General features: G+C 41.0%; 3 protein-coding genes and 1 pseudogene across 3 annotated transcripts in view; 3 read left to right on the top strand and 1 right to left on the bottom strand.

Moving 5' to 3' along the window:
- Window positions 1–9,445: 9,445 nt before the first annotated feature.
- The window catches only part of wu:fc21g02, a 50,037-nt gene continuing 39,695 nt past the window's right edge, over window positions 9,446–19,787 (bottom strand). Inside the window, exon 9 of the mRNA XM_066678213.1 lies at window positions 9,446–9,589. Coding sequence (XP_066534310.1) covers window positions 9,491–9,589 — 99 coding nt within the window. The 3' untranslated portion in view covers window positions 9,446–9,490. The remainder of the gene's footprint in view (window positions 9,590–19,787) is intronic.
- LOC136705494 (GTPase IMAP family member 4-like) lies at window positions 13,198–13,982 on the top strand. Its single transcript, XM_066679097.1, is given in 2 exon segments — window positions 13,198–13,822; window positions 13,825–13,982. Coding segments are annotated over 2 exon segments (783 nt in total).
- On the top strand, window positions 15,596–16,380 carry LOC136705492 (GTPase IMAP family member 4-like). Its single transcript, XM_066679094.1, is given in 2 exon segments — window positions 15,596–16,220; window positions 16,223–16,380. Coding segments are annotated over 2 exon segments (783 nt in total).
- LOC136705491 (GTPase IMAP family member 4-like) lies at window positions 17,994–18,778 on the top strand (annotated as a pseudogene).

The raw sequence follows: 19,787 nt of genomic DNA, 5'->3' as shown, positions 1-19,787 counted from the left end.
GAGATGACTGAGACAGACAAACCAGACTGGGTAACACAACACGGCAATACAGGAAAAAAGACCAACATGACTTAGGGAGTGAAACAACAAATGACTGATAACAGGAAGTAACACACAGGAGCTTAAATACTACATACAAACGAGACACACCTAAGACAGATAACGAGGACAGCGGACAAGGAGGCGGAACAAAGGCGGGACATGGGCGGAGACAAGGACAACAACAGACAGAGCCATGTGCAGAGAGAGCACATGGTGAGGAAAACAGGCATGACAAGATGAGGGCGTGACATGGCCCCCTCTGGAGTTTGGTGTTTTCTAACTGTGTCTGCATGGATTTCCTCTGTGTGCTTGAGTGAATGTGTGGTTGTGTGGTGCCCTGTGAAGGACTAGTGCCTTGTCTAGGCTGTGTTCTCACCTTGCGCAGACTGACTCCAACCTTGAACTGGACAAGCTGTTAAAGACAATGAATGAATACATGAATGAATGAAAGCACAGAAGCCACAACAATGAAATAATTGTTAAATTATTATTTGGGTCAAATAGCAACCTGCAAGCTTCTTTGAAGTCCTCTCTCATCTCAACGTCAATGTGGCGATGTGTACAGCTGTAAATCCATCACTGAACTGGTGAATTTTGTTCACTGTTAGAGTATGGATTCCATCAACCTCATCAAACTGTAAAAACAAAGCAGAAAGCAATAGATTAGAGCTTAATTATAATATTCCAATAAATTATATCAATAAAGACAATAGTGTAGCGCAAATAAGCTAGAATAAGGAAAAGATATTAGACAAAAAATATTAATAATGGTCTTACGGTAAAAAACTAATATATATCTAGTATGCCAGTCACTATGATCTGTACAAAACCATAAATATTTTCAGAATTTTAAAATATACAATAATACTTATATGATGTTGGTTCACTTGCTACCAGCACTGGGCATTTGGTGACAATGCTGTTGATGCATCTGTTGACTTCCTTGCCTGATAAAATTACTGAAACCTTCAGATCTCTGCAACATTGAAAAGTGGCACATTTTCTTGGCTAGCACGTTCGCCTCCCAGCACTGGGATCTTGGTTTCAAGTCCCATCTGGGTAGAGTTTTCCATGTTCTCCCCGTGTCTGCGTGGGTTTCCTCCGGGGTCTCCGGTTTCTTCCCACAGTCCAAAAACATGAAGGGTAGGTGAATTGGCTTCTGTAATAACTGTCCTGGTTTGTGAGTTAATGAGTGTGAATGTGTGTGTGCCCAGATATGGATTGGTGCTCTGTCCTGGGTGAAACCCTAGTGCCCGATGCAGTCCTCCAGGTGGACGGTCGTTTCTGGTTGAGAGTACGCTGTGTGCGTTTGGCTGCCGCTTCTCACCAGTGTGTGTGTGTGAATTGAGCATTCTGAGCAGTGTAGATTGTAAAGCTTGGGTATCTAGAAAGGCGCTATATAAGTGTAACGATAATAATAAAAAAGGTGTGCTGGAGGATGGACAGTATTGACTCAAAACCTGTATGCTTTCATTAATAATCTGATCACCGTTTATAAGTTTTAAAATATTATTACTAATTCTACAATATGTGGCAGCAGGTAGTGTCGCAGTCACACAGCTCCAGGGACCTGGAGGTTGTGGGTTCGATTCCCACTCCGGGTGACTGTCTGTGAGGAGTTGGTGTGTTCTCCCCGTGTCCGCATGGGTTTCCTCCGGGTGCTCCGGTTTCCTCCCACAGTCCAAAAACACACGTTGGTAGATGGATTGGTGACCCAAAAGTGTCTGTAGGTGTGAGTGAATGTGTGTGTGTGTTTGTGTTGCCCAGTGAGGACTGGCGCCCCCTCCAGGGTGCATTCTTTCCTTGTGCCCAATGATTCCAGGTAGGCTCTGGACCACCGCTACCCTGAATTGGATAAGCAGTTACAGATAATGAATGAATTATCATTTGAATCACATATTAACAACACATGTAGGACAGCTTTCTATCCACATTTAAAATATTTCTAGGATTCGCCCTTTTCTCTCATTCACTGCTGCTGAGACCATAGTCCATGCATTTGTAACTTCCAGACTCAACTACTTCAATGCTCTGTTGTGTGGCCTCCCTGCTCGGGCTTTGAGCAGGCGGCAGTATGTGCAGAATTCTGCTGCTAGGGTGCTGATCCATACAAGATCTTGGGAGCATATTACTCCAGTCCTAAGTCATCTTAATTGGCTCCCAGTGCAGTACCGTATACAATACAAATTGCTTGTGTTGGTGTTTAAATCCTTGCATGACCTTGCCCCTTCTTATCTAAGTAGTTTACTTCAATCATACTCTCCAGTGCGTACTCTTCGGTCCTCAAGCCTCCATTTGCTTGAGGTCCCACATTTTAAACTAAGCACTATTGGAAATAGAGCATTTTGTGTGGCAGGTCCAAAGCTGTGTAACAGTCTTCCTGATGAACTGCGAGCTTGTTCATCAAAACACATCTTTTTAAACATGCATATGGATGATATTATGTGTATGTTTTTTATGGTTATGCATGTGTATTTACCTTTTTATTTACCTTTTATTTCTTCTTTTATTATCTATTGTACAGTGCCCTTTGGGTCTCTTGAAAGGTGCTTTCAAATAAAAATGTATTATTATTATTATTATTTCAGGTGACATGGAAAGGGGCCACATCAGTTCCATGTAGATTCTCCACTGGTGTCCCACAACCCACTCAGCTGGACCTGTCAATTTTGAGGTAAGTAATAAATGTAATACTTTGTGAAACAATTTTTTTGGGGCAAGAGCTTTGTGGTAATTCAAAGGAAATAACCCAAGAGCAGAAGAATGAATGAATGAACATTTCTTTCCATGTGAAGAGTGTCACATCTTGACACTTTTTGCTTTGTTTTCGTCGTTGTCGTTTGTTGTGTTTTCTTCCTCGCTCATACCCGTCTCTCTTGCCTGTTTCCTGCCCGAGTCCTCTAGTGTTGTTTCCTTCTCTTTCCTATATTTATCAGTCATGTTATTTCGTGTTTCTCTTCAAGTTTGTTTCGTTTTGTTATCTCTCTATTAAAACCTTTCCGTGTTGTAGCGAGTGTGTCCGCTTCCCGTGAATCTCCTCATCACACCACCCTGACAGAATGACCGATCAAAAGATGGACACAGCTAACACGGACTATCCTTTTAAGAGAGGTGTAATTCGCCGTACTCCGTTCCGCCAAGATCCCGTGGAGGAGGCGTTGAAAGCGGCTTCGGAGTGGAGTCAACGGCTTCAGCTCATATCCGGTGCGGTTCATTTCCCACAAACAGAAGACTCGATTCATGAATCGAGTGATTCCTCCAGCGGGAATCGACGGAGCCGGAGAAGAAAACAGGCTGGAAGCTCCCCTTCGCTGGAGGATTATCCCCTCAGGTCCGGGGAAATTCTTGGGGGGGGGTTATGTGTAGGGGCTGTTAGCCTCTTACCGCAGGACAACGCAGGTGAGGCTAACAGAGGCGCACCTCTGAGGGAATCCCTCAAGAGTGCGCCCATCAGACCCCCTAAACATCATAAATCCACAACTCGTGCTCGGCGAGCAGCACGAGCACCTGCCTCGTTGGACGCCTCAGCTCCAGTTTCCGAGAGCACGGCGCCAACGGCTGCTCCAGTTTCCCTAAGCGCGGCTCCTCCAGCCACTCCTGTTCCTGGAAGAGTAACACCTCCGGCTGTCTCCCTGAGCGCGGTGCCTCCGGCCGCGCCTGTCTCCCTGAGCGCGGTGCCTACGGCCGCGCCTATCTCCTTGAGCGCATCGCCTACGGCCGCGCCTATCTCCTTGAGCGCATCGCCTACGGCCGCGCCTATCTCCCTGAGCGCATCGCCTACGGCCGCGCCTGTCTCCTTGAGCGCATCGCCTACGGCCGCGCCTATCTCCTTGAGCGCAGCGCCTACGACTGTGCCTGTCTTCCTCAGCGCGGCGCCTACGGCCGCGCCTGTCTCCATGGACGACGTCGCTGCAGGGCCTCCTGTTTCCATGGACGTCGTCGCTAGGCCCCCAGTTCCCAAGCACCGCTCTGCGCTCACTCATGACATTCAGGAGAAGCTTACAGGCCTCATGGCACGCCTGGAGCTCTCCTTGAAGGCGGCGCGCGCCTCTCCTGTCTTCATGAGAGCGACGCAGGTTCCCCTGTCTCCGTGGACGTCGTCGCAGGGTCTCCAGTCTCCGTGAGTACGGCTCCCTCAGCTGTTCCTACCCCTGAGACTGTGGCTCCGGCCGTTTCGAAGCCAGTGACTGTGGCTCCGGCCGTTTCGAAGCCAGTGACTGTGGCTCCGGCCGTTTCGAAACCTGTGACTGTGGCTCCGGCCGCTTCTAAGCCTGTGACTGTGGCTCCGGCCGCTTCTAAGCCTGTGACTGTGGCTCCGGCCGCTTCTAAGCCTGTGACTGTGGCTCCGGCCGCTTCTAAGCCAGTGACTGTGGCTCCGGCCGCTTCTAAGCCTGTGACTGTGGCTCCGGCCGCTTCTAAGCCTGTGACTGTGGCTCCGGCCGCTTCTAAGCCAGTGACTGTGGCTCCGGCCGTTTCGAAGCCAGTGACTGTGGCTCCGGCCGTTTCGAAACCTGTGACTGTGGCTCCGGCCGTTTCTGAACCTGTGACTGTGGCTACGGCCGTTTCTGCCCCCGAGACTGGGGCTACGGCAGCTCCCGGTCAAACCCGTAGGACGGCCCCAAGGACTTCGGGGCCGATCCCCAGAGCTGTGCCCAGGCTGGTCCCTCAGACATTTCCACGGACATTGGCCAGTCCTGGGCACCCACCAGTGATATTTGTTCCCATGTCTATCCCTGTCTTGGTTCCTGTTTCTCTTCTTGTCCCTGTGCCTTTGTCTGTTTTTGTTTCTATTCCGGTCCCTGTCACCGTGTTTGTGTCAGTTCCTGTTAATGTCATGGTCCCTGTTCCCTTACCTCAAGTCCAGTTTCCAGTTAAACCCTTTGTCCAGTCTCATGTCAAATTCCCTGTTAGTCCTCTTCAGTCCTCTGTCCAGTCACGTGTATCTGCTCCTGTTTTGTCTCAGTCCCCGTTCAGTGTTCAGCCCAAGGTCCAGTCACGTGTGTTTTCTCCTGCCTATTCTCCGTCTCTTCTCTCTAGTTCTGTCAAGTGTCCGTTTAAGTCTAGTCCCTTGTTCCCATCTCCATTTCCTATCTTGTCTTGAATCTTTTGGTTTCCTGTTTTTGGTTCTTCTGGCCCCCTCCTGCGCCAGCTCCTGGAGAGTCTCGTTTTTCACGCTCCGGGAGTTGCGTGTCTTGGGGGGGGCGTCTGTCACATCTTGACACTTTTTGCTTTGTTTTCGTCGTTGTCGTTTGTTGTGTTTTCTTCCTCGCTCATACCCGTCTCTCTTGCCTGTTTCCTGCCCGAGTCCTCTAGTGTTGTTTCCTTCTCTTTCCTATATTTATCAGTCATGTTATTTCGTGTTTCTCTTCAAGTTTGTTTCGTTTTGTTATCTCTCTATTAAAACCTTTCCGTGTTGTAGCGAGTGTGTCCGCTTCCCGTGAATCTCCTCATCACACCACCCTGACAAAGAGTAAAGTTTTAGGAATATCTAAATTCTAAAGTACAAGGGAAATGTATAACCTACATAATAATAATAATAATAATAATAATAATAATACAAATAATAAAGGCCTTTGGCTTTTTTCATATTCTGTCATATCCAAGTCTTTATGACGTTAGACCTGAATCAAATCTAAAAATCACCATTTACCCAGATTGGCCCACACTCATAAACATTATTTGGGACACGGTAGGTTGTTTAATGAGTAATTTATATTACACAAAGAGAGCCAAGAGAAAAAAAAATCTGAAGAAGATATAAACAATTGTCTGACACATTTGTAGTACAACACAAACTTACACACCACCACAGAATGATTCACTGCTGAGAATGTCTCACAAGCCAAACCTTTCCTGGGGCTAACAATGTATGGCTTTCAGTCTGTAATTACAGAATTACAAACTGCACCTTCTGCCAGTGGAGCTGATTAAATGATCAATGAGTGTAGTTACAAGATCATTTGAATTATTCAGATATATTTCAAAGATCTGAAGCTCTTTTCATCTAATAAAGAGCTTACGTATTTAAAAAATAGCTTAGTGCAACACAAGGGTTAGTGTTAGTGTTAGTGTTTCACCTAAAAAATAAAGACATAATACAGGGTTTATGCAGATGTCTCTTTATTTCTCTTTATTATTTTGTTTAATGTGTATAATTTGTTTCCTGAAGAGCACTTAAGTAGAAGTGTCATCTCACACCTTTTCATATAATATATAGAAAAAGTGTGTTTCTTATGTCTGACAATGTTTTAAATTTCCAGCTGTGATTGACTATTTTACACAATAATACACAGTTCTAGATACAATATATGGCTAAGACCTAAAGTATATCATATGATTCGTATTTCTGCATATTAATTGAGGGTATAATGGGCTACTGTACTAAACATATAACAATATTAGCTATAAACATGTTTATCTATAGGAATAATGTAACATATTATCACAATAATCATACACATACATCATACTTTTGCACACTAATTATCATAGAGGTTTTTGGTTTAATAATCAGTTATAACCTCAGGCACTAGATGCAGTTTTAGGGGAACGTCACAGAATGAAATAACAAAGCTGCAGCTATAATGAGGGTGAGGTAGTATACCAGGAGTTGCTAATGTCAGTTCTGGGCACCCAACACTGCTCATATAAAATGGCTTTTCCTCTCTCCTTTGAGAACATATCATTCATTAAATTATTAAAAACACATCATATCATCTCTGTGGGAACAAATAATTGCAATTTTTTGTTTTTAAATCATTTGAAAGATTAGCTCAATTTTATATTCTGAAAATGTCTCAGTGGATGTCTCAATTATTTTAAAAATGTGCTGAACATTAAGAAATTTTCTCTCTCCTGATACCTAACATTGAAGGACTTTGAGAACAATTATATTCTGCATTATCTGTGTTGAGTACTGTAATGCTGCATTAAATAAATAGGTAATTACTTGGTAGGGCTGTAGTTGTAATGTCTATTAAGAGCAACTAATTAGATTGTATAAAGTTTTAAAATAATTACATTAGAATGACTACAAATGGAATGGTTTACCAACAAATGATGTGGTAAAGCAAAGAGAAATAAAAAAAAAATGTTTGCACATTACCAGTGATTTTTAAGTGACTGCAGGTTTATATTAGTAATCAATCCAAGATAAAATAATTGGAAATAGAGCATTTTGTGTGGCGGGTCCAAAGCTTTGTAATAGCCTTCCTAGCCAGAGAGCACCACTTTAGTTGAGTCCAAAACTGCATACAACTGTACTGAGAAAAACTACACTAAGAAAGGAACTTCTAATGGTGTTATACTCATTTGGACAATTTTTAGGAGTACATATACAGGGGTTAGACAATGAAACTGAAACACCTGTCATTTTAGTGTGGGAGGTTTCATGGCAAAATTGAAGCAGCCTGGTGGCCAATCTTCATTAATTGCACAATGCACCAGTAAGACCATGTGCATCCAATGGTTCAAACATTGTGTCCTGAAGGCGGTGCCGTGTATCAGGACGACAATGCACCAATTCACACAGCAAGACTGGTGAGAGACTGGTTTGATGAACATGAAAGTGAAGTTGAACATCTCCCATGGCCTGCACAGTCACCAGATCTAAATATTATTGAGCCACTTTGGGGTGTTTTGGAGGAGCGAGTCAGGAAACGTTTTCCTCCACCAGCATCACGTAGTGACCTGGCCACTATCCTGCAAGAAGAATGGCTTGAAATCCCTCTGACCAATGTGCAGGACTTGTATATGTCATTCCCAAGACGAATTGATGCTGTATTGGCCGCAAAAGGAGGCCCTACACCATACTAATAAATTATTGTGGTCTAAAACCAGGTTTTTCAGTTTGATTGTCCAGCCCCTGTACATTAGAAAATATATTTGTGTAACAAGCAAAAATAATAGTAATAATAATACTACATAAAATAAAATAAAGTAAAAAGTCCTGACCTATCCTAATGATCCCTCCAATGGTTAAATAAGGATTAAAAAAAAACGTGCTATAATTTTCTGCCAGGCAAAAGAAGCTGAAGTGAATATCGACAAATATTAGCTTTAAGGCTTTTTTGTCTGCAGGTTATTTCCTTTTTATTTTTAAGTAACATACGCTCTACAGTAATTATGGTTTTAACCGTTTCTACAATCATATGACTTCAATAAGGAGATTTAATCTTAGCAATAGCATTCTCCATTCATGCATTATATATAACCACTTATCCAGTTCAGGGTTGTGGTGGGTCCGGAGACTACCCGGAATCACTGAGCACAAGGCAGGAACACACCCTGGAGGGGGCCCCAGTACTTCACAAGGCAACACACACACACACACATTCACTCACACACTCCCACCTACGAACAATTTTGAGCAACCAATCCACCTACTAACATATGTTTTCGGACCATGGCAGGAAACTCGTATGGTTACGCATGGTTACGCATGGTTACTCGTAGAAACCTGCAAAAGTTAACTCTCACATTCAGGGCAGTTAACTCTCATATTCAGGGCAGAGAACAGAATTAGGGACCACAATATGTCAGTGTACAGAATATCTGCTCAACACATATCACAGTATCCATGCCCTGGCAAACAAGTTCTGCTCTAAAGAGCAAAGATAATGCAAAAGTTTTCTGGATATGACCTAATAAACCGGCACTTCATTGTACAAGACTGCAGCAACCACTCATGCCAAGTATATTTCATTGAGGACAAACAGTATACACTAGTTACAGATTTATATTCAAGCTACTACTTTGGACAGGTAAGCACAGAACTGAACATACACCACGATTAAAAATACATGCACCGTCCTCTTGTTAATTTTTCTTAATATTGCGTGATTGTGTGGAGAATAACTTAATTAATCTGTACTTACAATTCATGCAATTCCAGTCATATTTTTTGACTTCCCTGCTTATACATGCACGGTTCAGTTCACATTGGACCTGGAAATGAGCTGAACCTAAAGCAGAAAAAGCCCTGACCTATATGAGAGAGGATTTCAGTACTTTTACTTAATATGACTCACTTTCATTTGCAGGAAGACAACTGAAACAGTGATATGGTCATTTCCCTGGACATTATCAGAGTGAAGTATGTAAAACTCACAAAAAGTTTATCTTGATACTCCTTATAACACACATTAATGCAGCATTAAAAATACTAAAAAGAAATACTAAATACATGCTTGAAAAAACTGCAAGTGAAAAGTAACTTCAGCGGTTCAGCCAGTAATTCACAGTAGTTTCAGATTTCCACGGGCAGACCCTGATACATTTATAAAAGGCCAAAATCAGTAACTGAGTATTTCTTGGCAATACCATCACTTTATGAGCATATGCTTCCGTTGGAGGACACCATTAACTGAGCAATTACACTCTATTGTGAATGAATAGTCTTTCCTTTGGTCCCTTTTACTTAATGCTTAATGTGTGTACAAACAAAGAACTACAGGAAATTTTGGGCAGGGCCCTTTCCTGTGCCGATGTTGAACTGGATAGCAGAGTCAGAAGAATTAAGGACATCAGTGGCTGGAGGTTGTCCCACCTAGCAGGGGAAATTAATGATTAGAATGAGAAATCAAAGACAGATATCGGATGTTATATTAGTTCTCTTTTAAATCTTCTAATCTACTCAAAAGCAAAAAAAAACAAAAAAAAAAACAGTACTTGTCCAGAAGTGCTTTCTGAACCTTGAACCACACAGAAAGTATCTACATCAATAGTTTTATTTCTCTGGAACCCCTTGGAATGTTTTCCCCTCTAAACCAGTTAACCACAAACATGATCCAAATATTTGTGGTTCTAGACTGTGTTCTAGACCACCCGACCCCAAACAGGGTCGTATTTAAGGTGTTATTCACCTTTGACATAAACATTGATGAAAGTTATTTTGCCACAACTAAGTTCTGGTGTAAAACAATTCAGGAATCATTTTCATAAATGTTACTTTACAGTGTTATACACAGCAATTCAACAAGCTGTATATGTTACTCTAATCCAATGAGATGATTTAATTAAAGACATTCATTCATTCATTCATTATCTGTAAGCGCTTATCCAGTTCAGGGTCGCGGTGGGTCCAGAGCCTACCTGGAATCATTGGGCGCAAGGCGGGAATACACCCTGGAGGGGGTGCCAGTCCTTCACAGGGCAACACACACACATTCACTCACACACTCACACCTACGGACACTTTTCAGTCGCCAATTCCACCTACCAATGTGTGTTTTTATGCATATAGGTAAATAAACTTACCTCAGAGTTGTAAGGTCCAATCAGTGGAGTAGTGGATAACCTTTGGTTCAACATTATGTCCCCTTGATTTTTTTCCATCTCAGAGCCAGGAGGGGCACTATACATCATTGGGGGAAAAGCCTGCAAAAACACATAAAGCATTTCACAATTAACATGACAACAGACACAAGGCCTCTAAGGCCCACAAAGAATATCTACTCTCAGAACATACATAGTATTTACATGTTTTTCATTATACGAGCCATTTAAACAGTAAGTATATGTAGTGGAAATAGTTATGCACATGTTGTGGTGGCATAAGTACTACATAGCGAAGTCAATGATAATTATTATTTTATTAATAAATAATTATTTAATTCATTTTGATAAGCTCCATGTTTGGGAGCCATTAAATAATATGTAGTGTCTTTACCTGTCTAATTTTAGCTTAGACAAGTAGGCCATCTTCACATATTATACAGCAGAATTAGCTAGAATTAACTATTATTAATGAATTAATTAATAAAATGAATTCTTGCTGGAATAACTACAGCCCTGTTTACTATAGTCCTCTATTAGGGACAAAATTAATATAGAACGTCTGTCTATTTGGGCCACGTTTAAGGGGCCCAAGACAGTTTAAGAAAGCCATGAGCCTGACGCCTGCAGAGGAGCCTGCAGAGTCATTTCAAAACCAGAGTCATTTTCCTCTAAAGCCTTGAACAAGGCTAAAAGAGAAAACGCCCCAAGTGTCTGAAGTCTTGAAGTGAAGAGTTGAGAAGCAAAAAGGGCAGAGAAAAGAAGGAGCAGAGAATTTGGCGCCACTGGTTTTAACCAGAGTTTAGAAGACCCGCCTTTAATACCGATTAGATAAGATTGGAGCCTCTCTTGCTCCTGATTGACTGCTTCATGTACCTTGGTAGTGACATTACATACAATTTATGACCCTTGACAAGACAAAGGCTTGAAGACAATTCCTGACCATCCCAGAATTCTGAATCATACTTTTGCAATATAAAAGATTAGATGTTAACACAAAGTAATATCATTAAGACAACCATGTTCTACATAATTATTAACCAACTACACGCATAGTATGTGGTTACCTTGGTTCTACACAAATTCATATAAAAAAAAAAATTTTTTAAACACATGTAAATTAATCCCACCCATTTTGATTGTTCAAATGGAATTAATTTCAAACAGTTGTGCACATATGTAACTTCAAATTGTTTAAAACCAATGGGAATTAAGGTTTAATTCTATAGTTTGAAAAGTTCTTCATTAAGCAGTTAAGCAATCCTCAGGAGCGTCTCCCAAAAGATTATTTTCTTGACCCTGTGGCTTTGGGTCATAAAAGAGATCCCTGGAGAGGGGTTTATGAGCCTGCTCTGGAGGTTTATCTCACCTACCTCTGTGACACAATTGTAATTATACATTGCTCTGGATGAAAGTGTCAACCTAATGTCTTGAACATAAATTGAAACAAATATGATCTTACCTTAATGGTCCAGGACACTATGCTCTTTCTCCCTGGCTGTTCTTCATGGTATGAAAAATTGAAAGTGAAATTAGCACTGAGTCTGTATGAAATTTTTCTCACCACTCTCACCTACTTAAATTTTTCTTTATTATAGAAGATGTTGGAAAGAGGAACAACGCTTGGTTGCTCTGTTAATGTATTAACTTTGGGTACATTGTTAATGTATTATGTTCTGTATACCAACACATTCAAGGTCACGAGAATATTTCAGAGAATACTGGAGAGAAAAACAAGAGCTATTGCAGAATCAGTGCTATATTTCCTAACAATAATGGTTACTTCAAAAAATGAAAATCCAGCAGGTTTGTCTATTAACTCTTGGCTGCTTCATTTCTGCTGATTCATGCTCAAATGTGGAGTTATTTTGAAAGTTGGAGCTCAGAATGAGATTGCAGAACTTCTCTAATTATGTATTTAACATGTCTCTCACTCCTTCAGTGTCCACTTGAAAAATGATCAAATATGTCATTTGTGTTGTTAAGATATTGTTGCATATTGCCTTATATTGTGTAAAATACCGCCAGGATATACATATATATATATCGTAACACAAGCATAGACAGCAGAAAGAGAAAAACATAACCATGCAGAGAAAAAGTAAGGAAAAATTGGCCTGTTTTTTTAGCCCATGTTTATTTTCTAGATTCCTTATCAATGTGCTTAAGTGTAAACATTAATCCAAATGCCTTTGGATTGCATGACATGCATGTAGAACCTTTGACATTGTACTTTAATTTCTTTATTTTATGAAGTTTATAAAATGTAATGTAGTTTTGGGGAATAAATAAATAAAGTGAGTGACAACAAAACATCCAGTAAATTGCTGGGTAAATTAACCTATTTCTGTGACTAACAATTAAGAGTGTGGTTCTTCATTTACAGCAGGAACATCGTATGATCACAATGAAGTTTTTATGAGAAGACACAGCAAAACTCCACCACCATACACATAGTACAGAGACAGAGGCCCAAAATGTATCTGGACACTTATAACTTTCCATTTGAATAAAAATGCTGAGTATAATTCATAAAAATATTTCACCAAAGGATTTACAAGGGGAAATCTCCTCTAAAATAACATTAAACTGATGGCAGAGTCTTAGTGGAGAACTCCTGGTGGAGCATTGTAACCAGACTGCACTAAGTCACCTGCAAATCACAAAGGTTTAAACATTAAAGTCTCTGGTTGTTTTTCTTACAATATGTTAATAGTCACTATGATCTGAAACAAATGAGTTTCCTTAAGTAAGTAAGAAAGAAAGAAAGAAAAAAAGAAAGAAAGAAAAAGCACTGTCCAGATACTTTTGGGACTACTAAAATTACAGTAAAGTGTAAATACTTAATAAAAAAGATAAAACTTTAACATTAAGTATTACATGTGCACTAATGCCTTTGTTCTGTCTGTGGCAGTGAGAGACTTGAGGATTGTGCTGGTTGGAAAAACTGGAGCAGGAAAGAGCACCTCTGGAAACACCATTCTGGGCAGTAATGAGTTCAGGGTGGACTTTGCTGCCCAGTCGGTGACCAAACAGTGCCAAAAGAGCAGTGAGATGGAAAGCAAGATTGCAGTGGTTGATAGACCTGGCCTTTTTGACACAGAGCTCTCAGAATCTTCACTCATGAACCGGCTGGTGGAGTGCATCGCTCTCTCTTCTCCAGGGCCCCATGCCTTTCTCCTGGTCATTGCACTGGGCCGCTTCACCAAGGAGGAGAAGCAAGCTGTGGAGCGAATCCAGAACATCTTTGGAGAGAGAGCTTCCAGGCATACAATGGTCCTGTTCACCCATGGAGACAAACTGAAGGATGTGAACATTGAAGAGTTCCTCAGAAAGGCTGGCGAGGATCTTCAGGAGCTCCTCAAAATGTGTAAGAACCGCTACCATGTCTTCAACAACATGAGCCAAGGCCCACATCAGGTCTTGGAGCTGCTTGATAAGATAAAGCAGATGACTGAGGACAACAAAGGGACGTTCTACACTAATGAGATGTATCAGCAGGTGGAAAGCGTCACTGTGGGAAACATGATGAACTGCGGCTAAAATATGAGAAAGAATTGAAGGAAAAAGAAGACATGGAGACACAGCTTTGGCAAATGATGGTTGAGCTGAGACTAAAAGACTGTGATCTCAGGGTGAAAGAAGAGAAGATCCAAAGGCTGTAGAAGCAGTATGAGCAAGTGAAAGCTGATAAAGCCAAACTGTAAAAGAAAGGGTTAAAGCTTAGAAATAAAGCAGAGAAAGAAAGCAAACTGGCACACATTATTAGACCCTTTTCCCACAAGGGTTATTCAAAATGTACAACTCAGTAAAGAAAAATCAATTTGTAGGAGCTCTGGCCAGGCGTATTAATATGGCCTTATTTTGGCTTGTATTTATTGAGCACTGGTTTATATCAGGTTTCGTTTTTTTTGGCTCTGCATCTACAGGGGTTAGACAATGAAACTGAAACACCTGTCATTTAAGTGTGGGAGGTTTCATGGCTACATTGGACCAGCCTGGTGGCCAATCTTCATAAATTTGCACATTGCACCAGTAAGAGCATGTGCATCCAATGGTTCAAACATTGTGTCCTGAAGGCGGTGCCGTGTATCAGGATAACAATGCACCAATACACACAGCAAGACTGGTGAAAGATTGGTTTGATGAACATGAAAGTGAAGTTGAACATCTCCCATGACCTGCACAGTCACCAGATCTAAATATTATTGTGCCACTTTGGGGTGTTTTGGAGGAGCGAGTCAGGAAACGTTTTCCTCCACCAGCATCACGTAGTGACCTGGCCACTATCCTGCAAGAAGAATGGCTTAAAAACCCTCTGACCACTGTGCAGGACTTGTAGATCATTTGAAAAATGATCAAATATGTCATTTGTGTTGTTAAGATATTGTTGCATATTGCCTTATATTGTGTAAAATACCGCCAGGATATACATATATATATATCGTAACACAAGCATAGACAGCAGAAAGAGAAAAACATAACCATGCAGAGAAAAAGTAAGGAAAAATTGGCCTGTTTTTTTAGCCCATGTTTATTTTCTAGATTCCTTATCAATGTGCTTAAGTGTAAACATTAATCCAAATGCCTTTGGATTGCATGACATGCATGTAGAACCTTTGACATTGTACTTTAATTTCTTTATTTTATGAAGTTTATAAAATGTAATGTAGTTTTGGGGAATAAATAAATAAAGTGAGTGACAACAAAACATCCAGTAAATTGCTGGGTAAATTAACCTATTTCTGTGACTAACAATTAAGAGTGTGGTTCTTCATTTACAGCAGGAACATCGTATGATCACAATGAAGTTTTTATGAGAAGACACAGCAAAACTCCACCACCATACACATAGTACAGAGACAGAGGCCCAAAATGTATCTGGACACTTATAACTTTCCATTTGAATAAAAATGCTGAGTATAATTCATAAAAATATTTCACCAAAGGATTTACAAGGGGAAATCTCCTCTAAAATAACATTAAACTGATGGCAGAGTCTTAGTGGAGAACTCCTGGTGGAGCATTGTAACCAGACTGCACTAAGTCACCTGCAAATCACAAAGGTTTAAACATTAAAGTCTCTGGTTGTTTTTCTTACAATATGTTAATAGTCACTATGATCTGAAACAAATGAGTTTCCTTAAGTAAGTAAGAAAGAAAGAAAGAAAAAAAGAAAGAAAGAAAAAGCACTGTCCAGATACTTTTGGGACTACTAAAATTACAGTAAAGTGTAAATACTTAATAAAAAAGATAAAACTTTAACATTAAGTATTACATGTGCACTAATGCCTTTGTTCTGTCTGTGGCAGTGAGAGACTTGAGGATTGTGCTGGTTGGAAAAACTGGAGCAGGAAAGAGCACCTCTGGAAACACCATTCTGGGCAGTAATGAGTTCAGGGTGGACTTTGCTGCCCAGTCGGTGACCAAACAGTGCCAAAAGAGCAGTGAGATGGAAAGCAAGATTGCAGTGGTTGATAGACCTGGCCTTTTTGACACAGAGCTCTCAGAATCTTCACTCATGAACCGGCTGGTGGAGTGCATCGCTCTCTCTTCTCCAGGGCCCCATGCCTTTCTCCTGGTCATTGCACTGGGCCGCTTCACCAAGGAGGAGAAGCAAGCTGTGGAGCGAATCCAGAACATCTTTGGAGAGAGAGCTTCCAGGCATACAATGGTCCTGTTCACCCATGGAGACAAACTGAAGGATGTGAACATTGAAGAGTTCCTCAGAAAGGCTGGCGAGGATCTTCAGGAGCTCCTCAAAATGTGTAAGAACCGCTACCATGTCTTCAACAACATGAGCCAAGGCCCACATCAGGTCTTGGAGCTGCTTGATAAGATAAAGCAGATGACTGAGGACAACAAAGGGACGTTCTACACTAATGAGATGTATCAGCAGGTGGAAAGCGTCACTGTGGGAAACATGATGAACTGCGGCTAAAATATGAGAAAGAATTGAAGGAAAAAGAAGACATGGAGACACAGCTTTGGCAAATGATGGTTGAGCTGAGACTAAAAGACTGTGATCTCAGGGTGAAAGAAGAGAAGATCCAAAGGCTGTAGAAGCAGTATGAGCAAGTGAAAGCTGATAAAGCCAAACTGTAAAAGAAAGGGTTAAAGCTTAGAAATAAAGCAGAGAAAGAAAGCAAACTGGCACACATTATTAGACCCTTTTCCCACAAGGGTTATTCAAAATGTACAACTCAGTAAAGAAAAATCAATTTGTAGGAGCTCTGGCCAGGCGTATTAATATGGCCTTATTTTGGCTTGTATTTATTGAGCACTGGTTTATATCAGGTTTCGTTTTTTTTGGCTCTGCATCTACAGGGGTTAGACAATGAAACTGAAACACCTGTCATTTAAGTGTGGGAGGTTTCATGGCTACATTGGACCAGCCTGGTGGCCAATCTTCATAAATTTGCACATTGCACCAGTAAGAGCATGTGCATCCAATGGTTCAAACATTGTGTCCTGAAGGCGGTGCCGTGTATCAGGATAACAATGCACCAATACACACAGCAAGACTGGTGAAAGATTGGTTTGATGAACATGAAAGTGAAGTTGAACATCTCCCATGACCTGCACAGTCACCAGATCTAAATATTATTGTGCCACTTTGGGGTGTTTTGGAGGAGCGAGTCAGGAAACGTTTTCCTCCACCAGCATCACGTAGTGACCTGGCCACTATCCTGCAAGAAGAATGGCTTAAAAACCCTCTGACCACTGTGCAGGACTTGTAGATCATTTGAAAAATGATCAAATATGTCATTTGTGTTGTTAAGATATTGTTGCATATTGCCTTATATTGTGTAAAATACCGCCAGGATATACATATATATATATCGTAACACAAGCATAGACAGCAGAAAGAGAAAAACATAACCATGCAGAGAAAAAGTAAGGAAAAATTGGCCTGTTTTTTTAGCCCATGTTTATTTTCTAGATTCCTTATCAATGTGCTTAAGTGTAAACATTAATCCAAATGCCTTTGGATTGCATGACATGCATGTAGAACCTTTGACATTGTACTTTAATTTCTTTATTTTATGAAGTTTATAAAATGTAATGTAGTTTTGGGGAATAAATAAATAAAGTGAGTGACAACAAAACATCCAGTAAATTGCTGGGTAAATTAACCTATTTCTGTGACTAACAATTAAGAGTGTGGTTCTTCATTTACAGCAGGAACATCGTATGATCACAATGAAGTTTTTATGAGAAGACACAGCAAAACTCCACCACCATACACATAGTACAGAGACAGAGGCCCAAAATGTATCTGGACACTTATAACTTTCCATTTGAATAAAAATGCTGAGTATAATTCATAAAAATATTTCACCAAAGGATTTACAAGGGGAAATCTCCTCTAAAATAACATTAAACTGATGGCAGAGTCTTAGTGGAGAACTCCTGGTGGAGCATTGTAACCAGACTGCACTAAGTCACCTGCAAATCACAAAGGTTTAAACATTAAAGTCTCTGGTTGTTTTTCTTACAATATGTTAATAGTCACTATGATCTGAAACAAATGAGTTTCCTTAAGTAAGTAAGAAAGAAAGAAAGAAAAAAAGAAAGAAAGAAAAAGCACTGTCCAGATACTTTTGGGACTACTAAAATTACAGTAAAGTGTAAATACTTAATAAAAAAGATAAAACTTTAACATTAAGTATTACATGTGCACTAATGCCTTTGTTCTGTCTGTGGCAGTGAGAGACTTGAGGATTGTGCTGGTTGGAAAAACTGGAGCAGGAAAGAGCACCTCTGGAAACACCATTCTGGGCAGTAATGAGTTCAGGGTGGACTTTGCTGCCCAGTCGGTGACCAAACAGTGCCAAAAGAGCAGTGAGATGGAAAGCAAGATTGCAGTGGTTGATAGACCTGGCCTTTTTGACACAGAGCTCTCAGAATCTTCACTCATGAACCGGCTGGTGGAGTGCATCGCTCTCTCTTCTCCAGGGCCCCATGCCTTTCTCCTGGTCATTGCACTGGGCCGCTTCACCAAGGAGGAGAAGCAAGCTGTGGAGCGAATCCAGAACATCTTTGGAGAGAGAGCTTCCAGGCATACAATGGTCCTGTTCACCCATGGAGACAAACTGAAGGATGTGAACATTGAAGAGTTCCTCAGAAAGGCTGGCGAGGATCTTCAGGAGCTCCTCAAAATGTGTAAGAACCGCTACCATGTCTTCAACAACATGAGCCAAGGCCCACATCAGGTCTTGGAGCTGCTTGATAAGATAAAGCAGATGACTGAGGACAACAAAGGGACGTTCTACACTAATGAGATGTATCAGCAGGTGGAAAGCGTCACTGTGGGAAACATGATGAACTGCGGCTAAAATATGAGAAAGAATTGAAGGAAAAAGAAGACATGGAGACACAGCTTTGGCAAATGATGGTTGAGCTGAGACTAAAAGACTGTGATCTCAGGGTGAAAGAAGAGAAGATCCAAAGGCTGTAGAAGCAGTATGAGCAAGTGAAAGCTGATAAAGCCAAACTGTAAAAGAGAGGGTTAAAGCTTAGAAATAAAGCAGAGAAAGAAAGCAAACTGGCACACATTATTAGACCCTTTTCCCACAAGGGTTATTCAAAATGTACAACTCAGTAAAGAAAAATCAATTTGTAGGAGCTCTGGCCAGGCGTATTAATATGGCCTTATTTTGGCTTGTATTTATTGAGCACTGGTTTATATCAGGTTTCGTTTTTTTTGGCTCTGCATCTACAGGGGTTAGACAATGAAACTGAAACACCTGTCATTTAAGTGTGGGAGGTTTCATGGCTACATTGGACCAGCCTGGTGGCCAATCTTCATAAATTTGCACATTGCACCAGTAAGAGCATGTGCATCCAATGGTTCAAACATTGTGTCCTGAAGGCGGTGCCGTGTATCAGGACAACAATGCACCAATACACACAGCAAGACTGGTGAAAGATTGGTTTGATGAACATGAAAGTGAAGTTGAACATCTCCCATGACCTGCACAGTCACCAGATCTAAATATTATTGTGCCACTTTGGGGTGTTTTGGAGGAGCGAGTCAGGAAACGTTTTCCTCCACCAGCATCACGTAGTGACCTGGCCACTATCCTGCAAGAAGAATGGCTTAAAAACCCTCTGACCACTGTGCAGGACTTGTATATGTCATTCCCAAGATGAATTGACGCTGTATTGGCCGCAAAAGGAGGCCCTACACAATACTAATAAATTATTGTGGTCTAAAACCAGGTGTTTCAGTTTCATTCTCCAACCCCTGTATTCTGTATGGCCACACAGTCTAGTCAGACTGGTTACCTGCTTTCAACTCAATATGTCTATTGCAATCAGTGTCATATAAAGTATGACAATTTCTTTTGTTCCTTGCTTAACTACAGAAAAGATAATTGCAAAGGTTAGACATGTCAAATGGGTGTGTAGTGAAGTTCATGCAAATGTCATGACAACGTGGGACATGTCCTTATCGAAACAGAAGC

The sequence above is a fragment of the Hoplias malabaricus genome, chromosome 8, assembly GCF_029633855.1.
Source record: "Hoplias malabaricus isolate fHopMal1 chromosome 8, fHopMal1.hap1, whole genome shotgun sequence".
Lineage (NCBI taxonomy): Eukaryota > Metazoa > Chordata > Actinopteri > Characiformes > Erythrinidae > Hoplias > Hoplias malabaricus.
The sequence above is the reverse complement of the archived record's forward strand: the minus strand, read 5'-3'. Positions and strand labels throughout refer to the sequence as shown.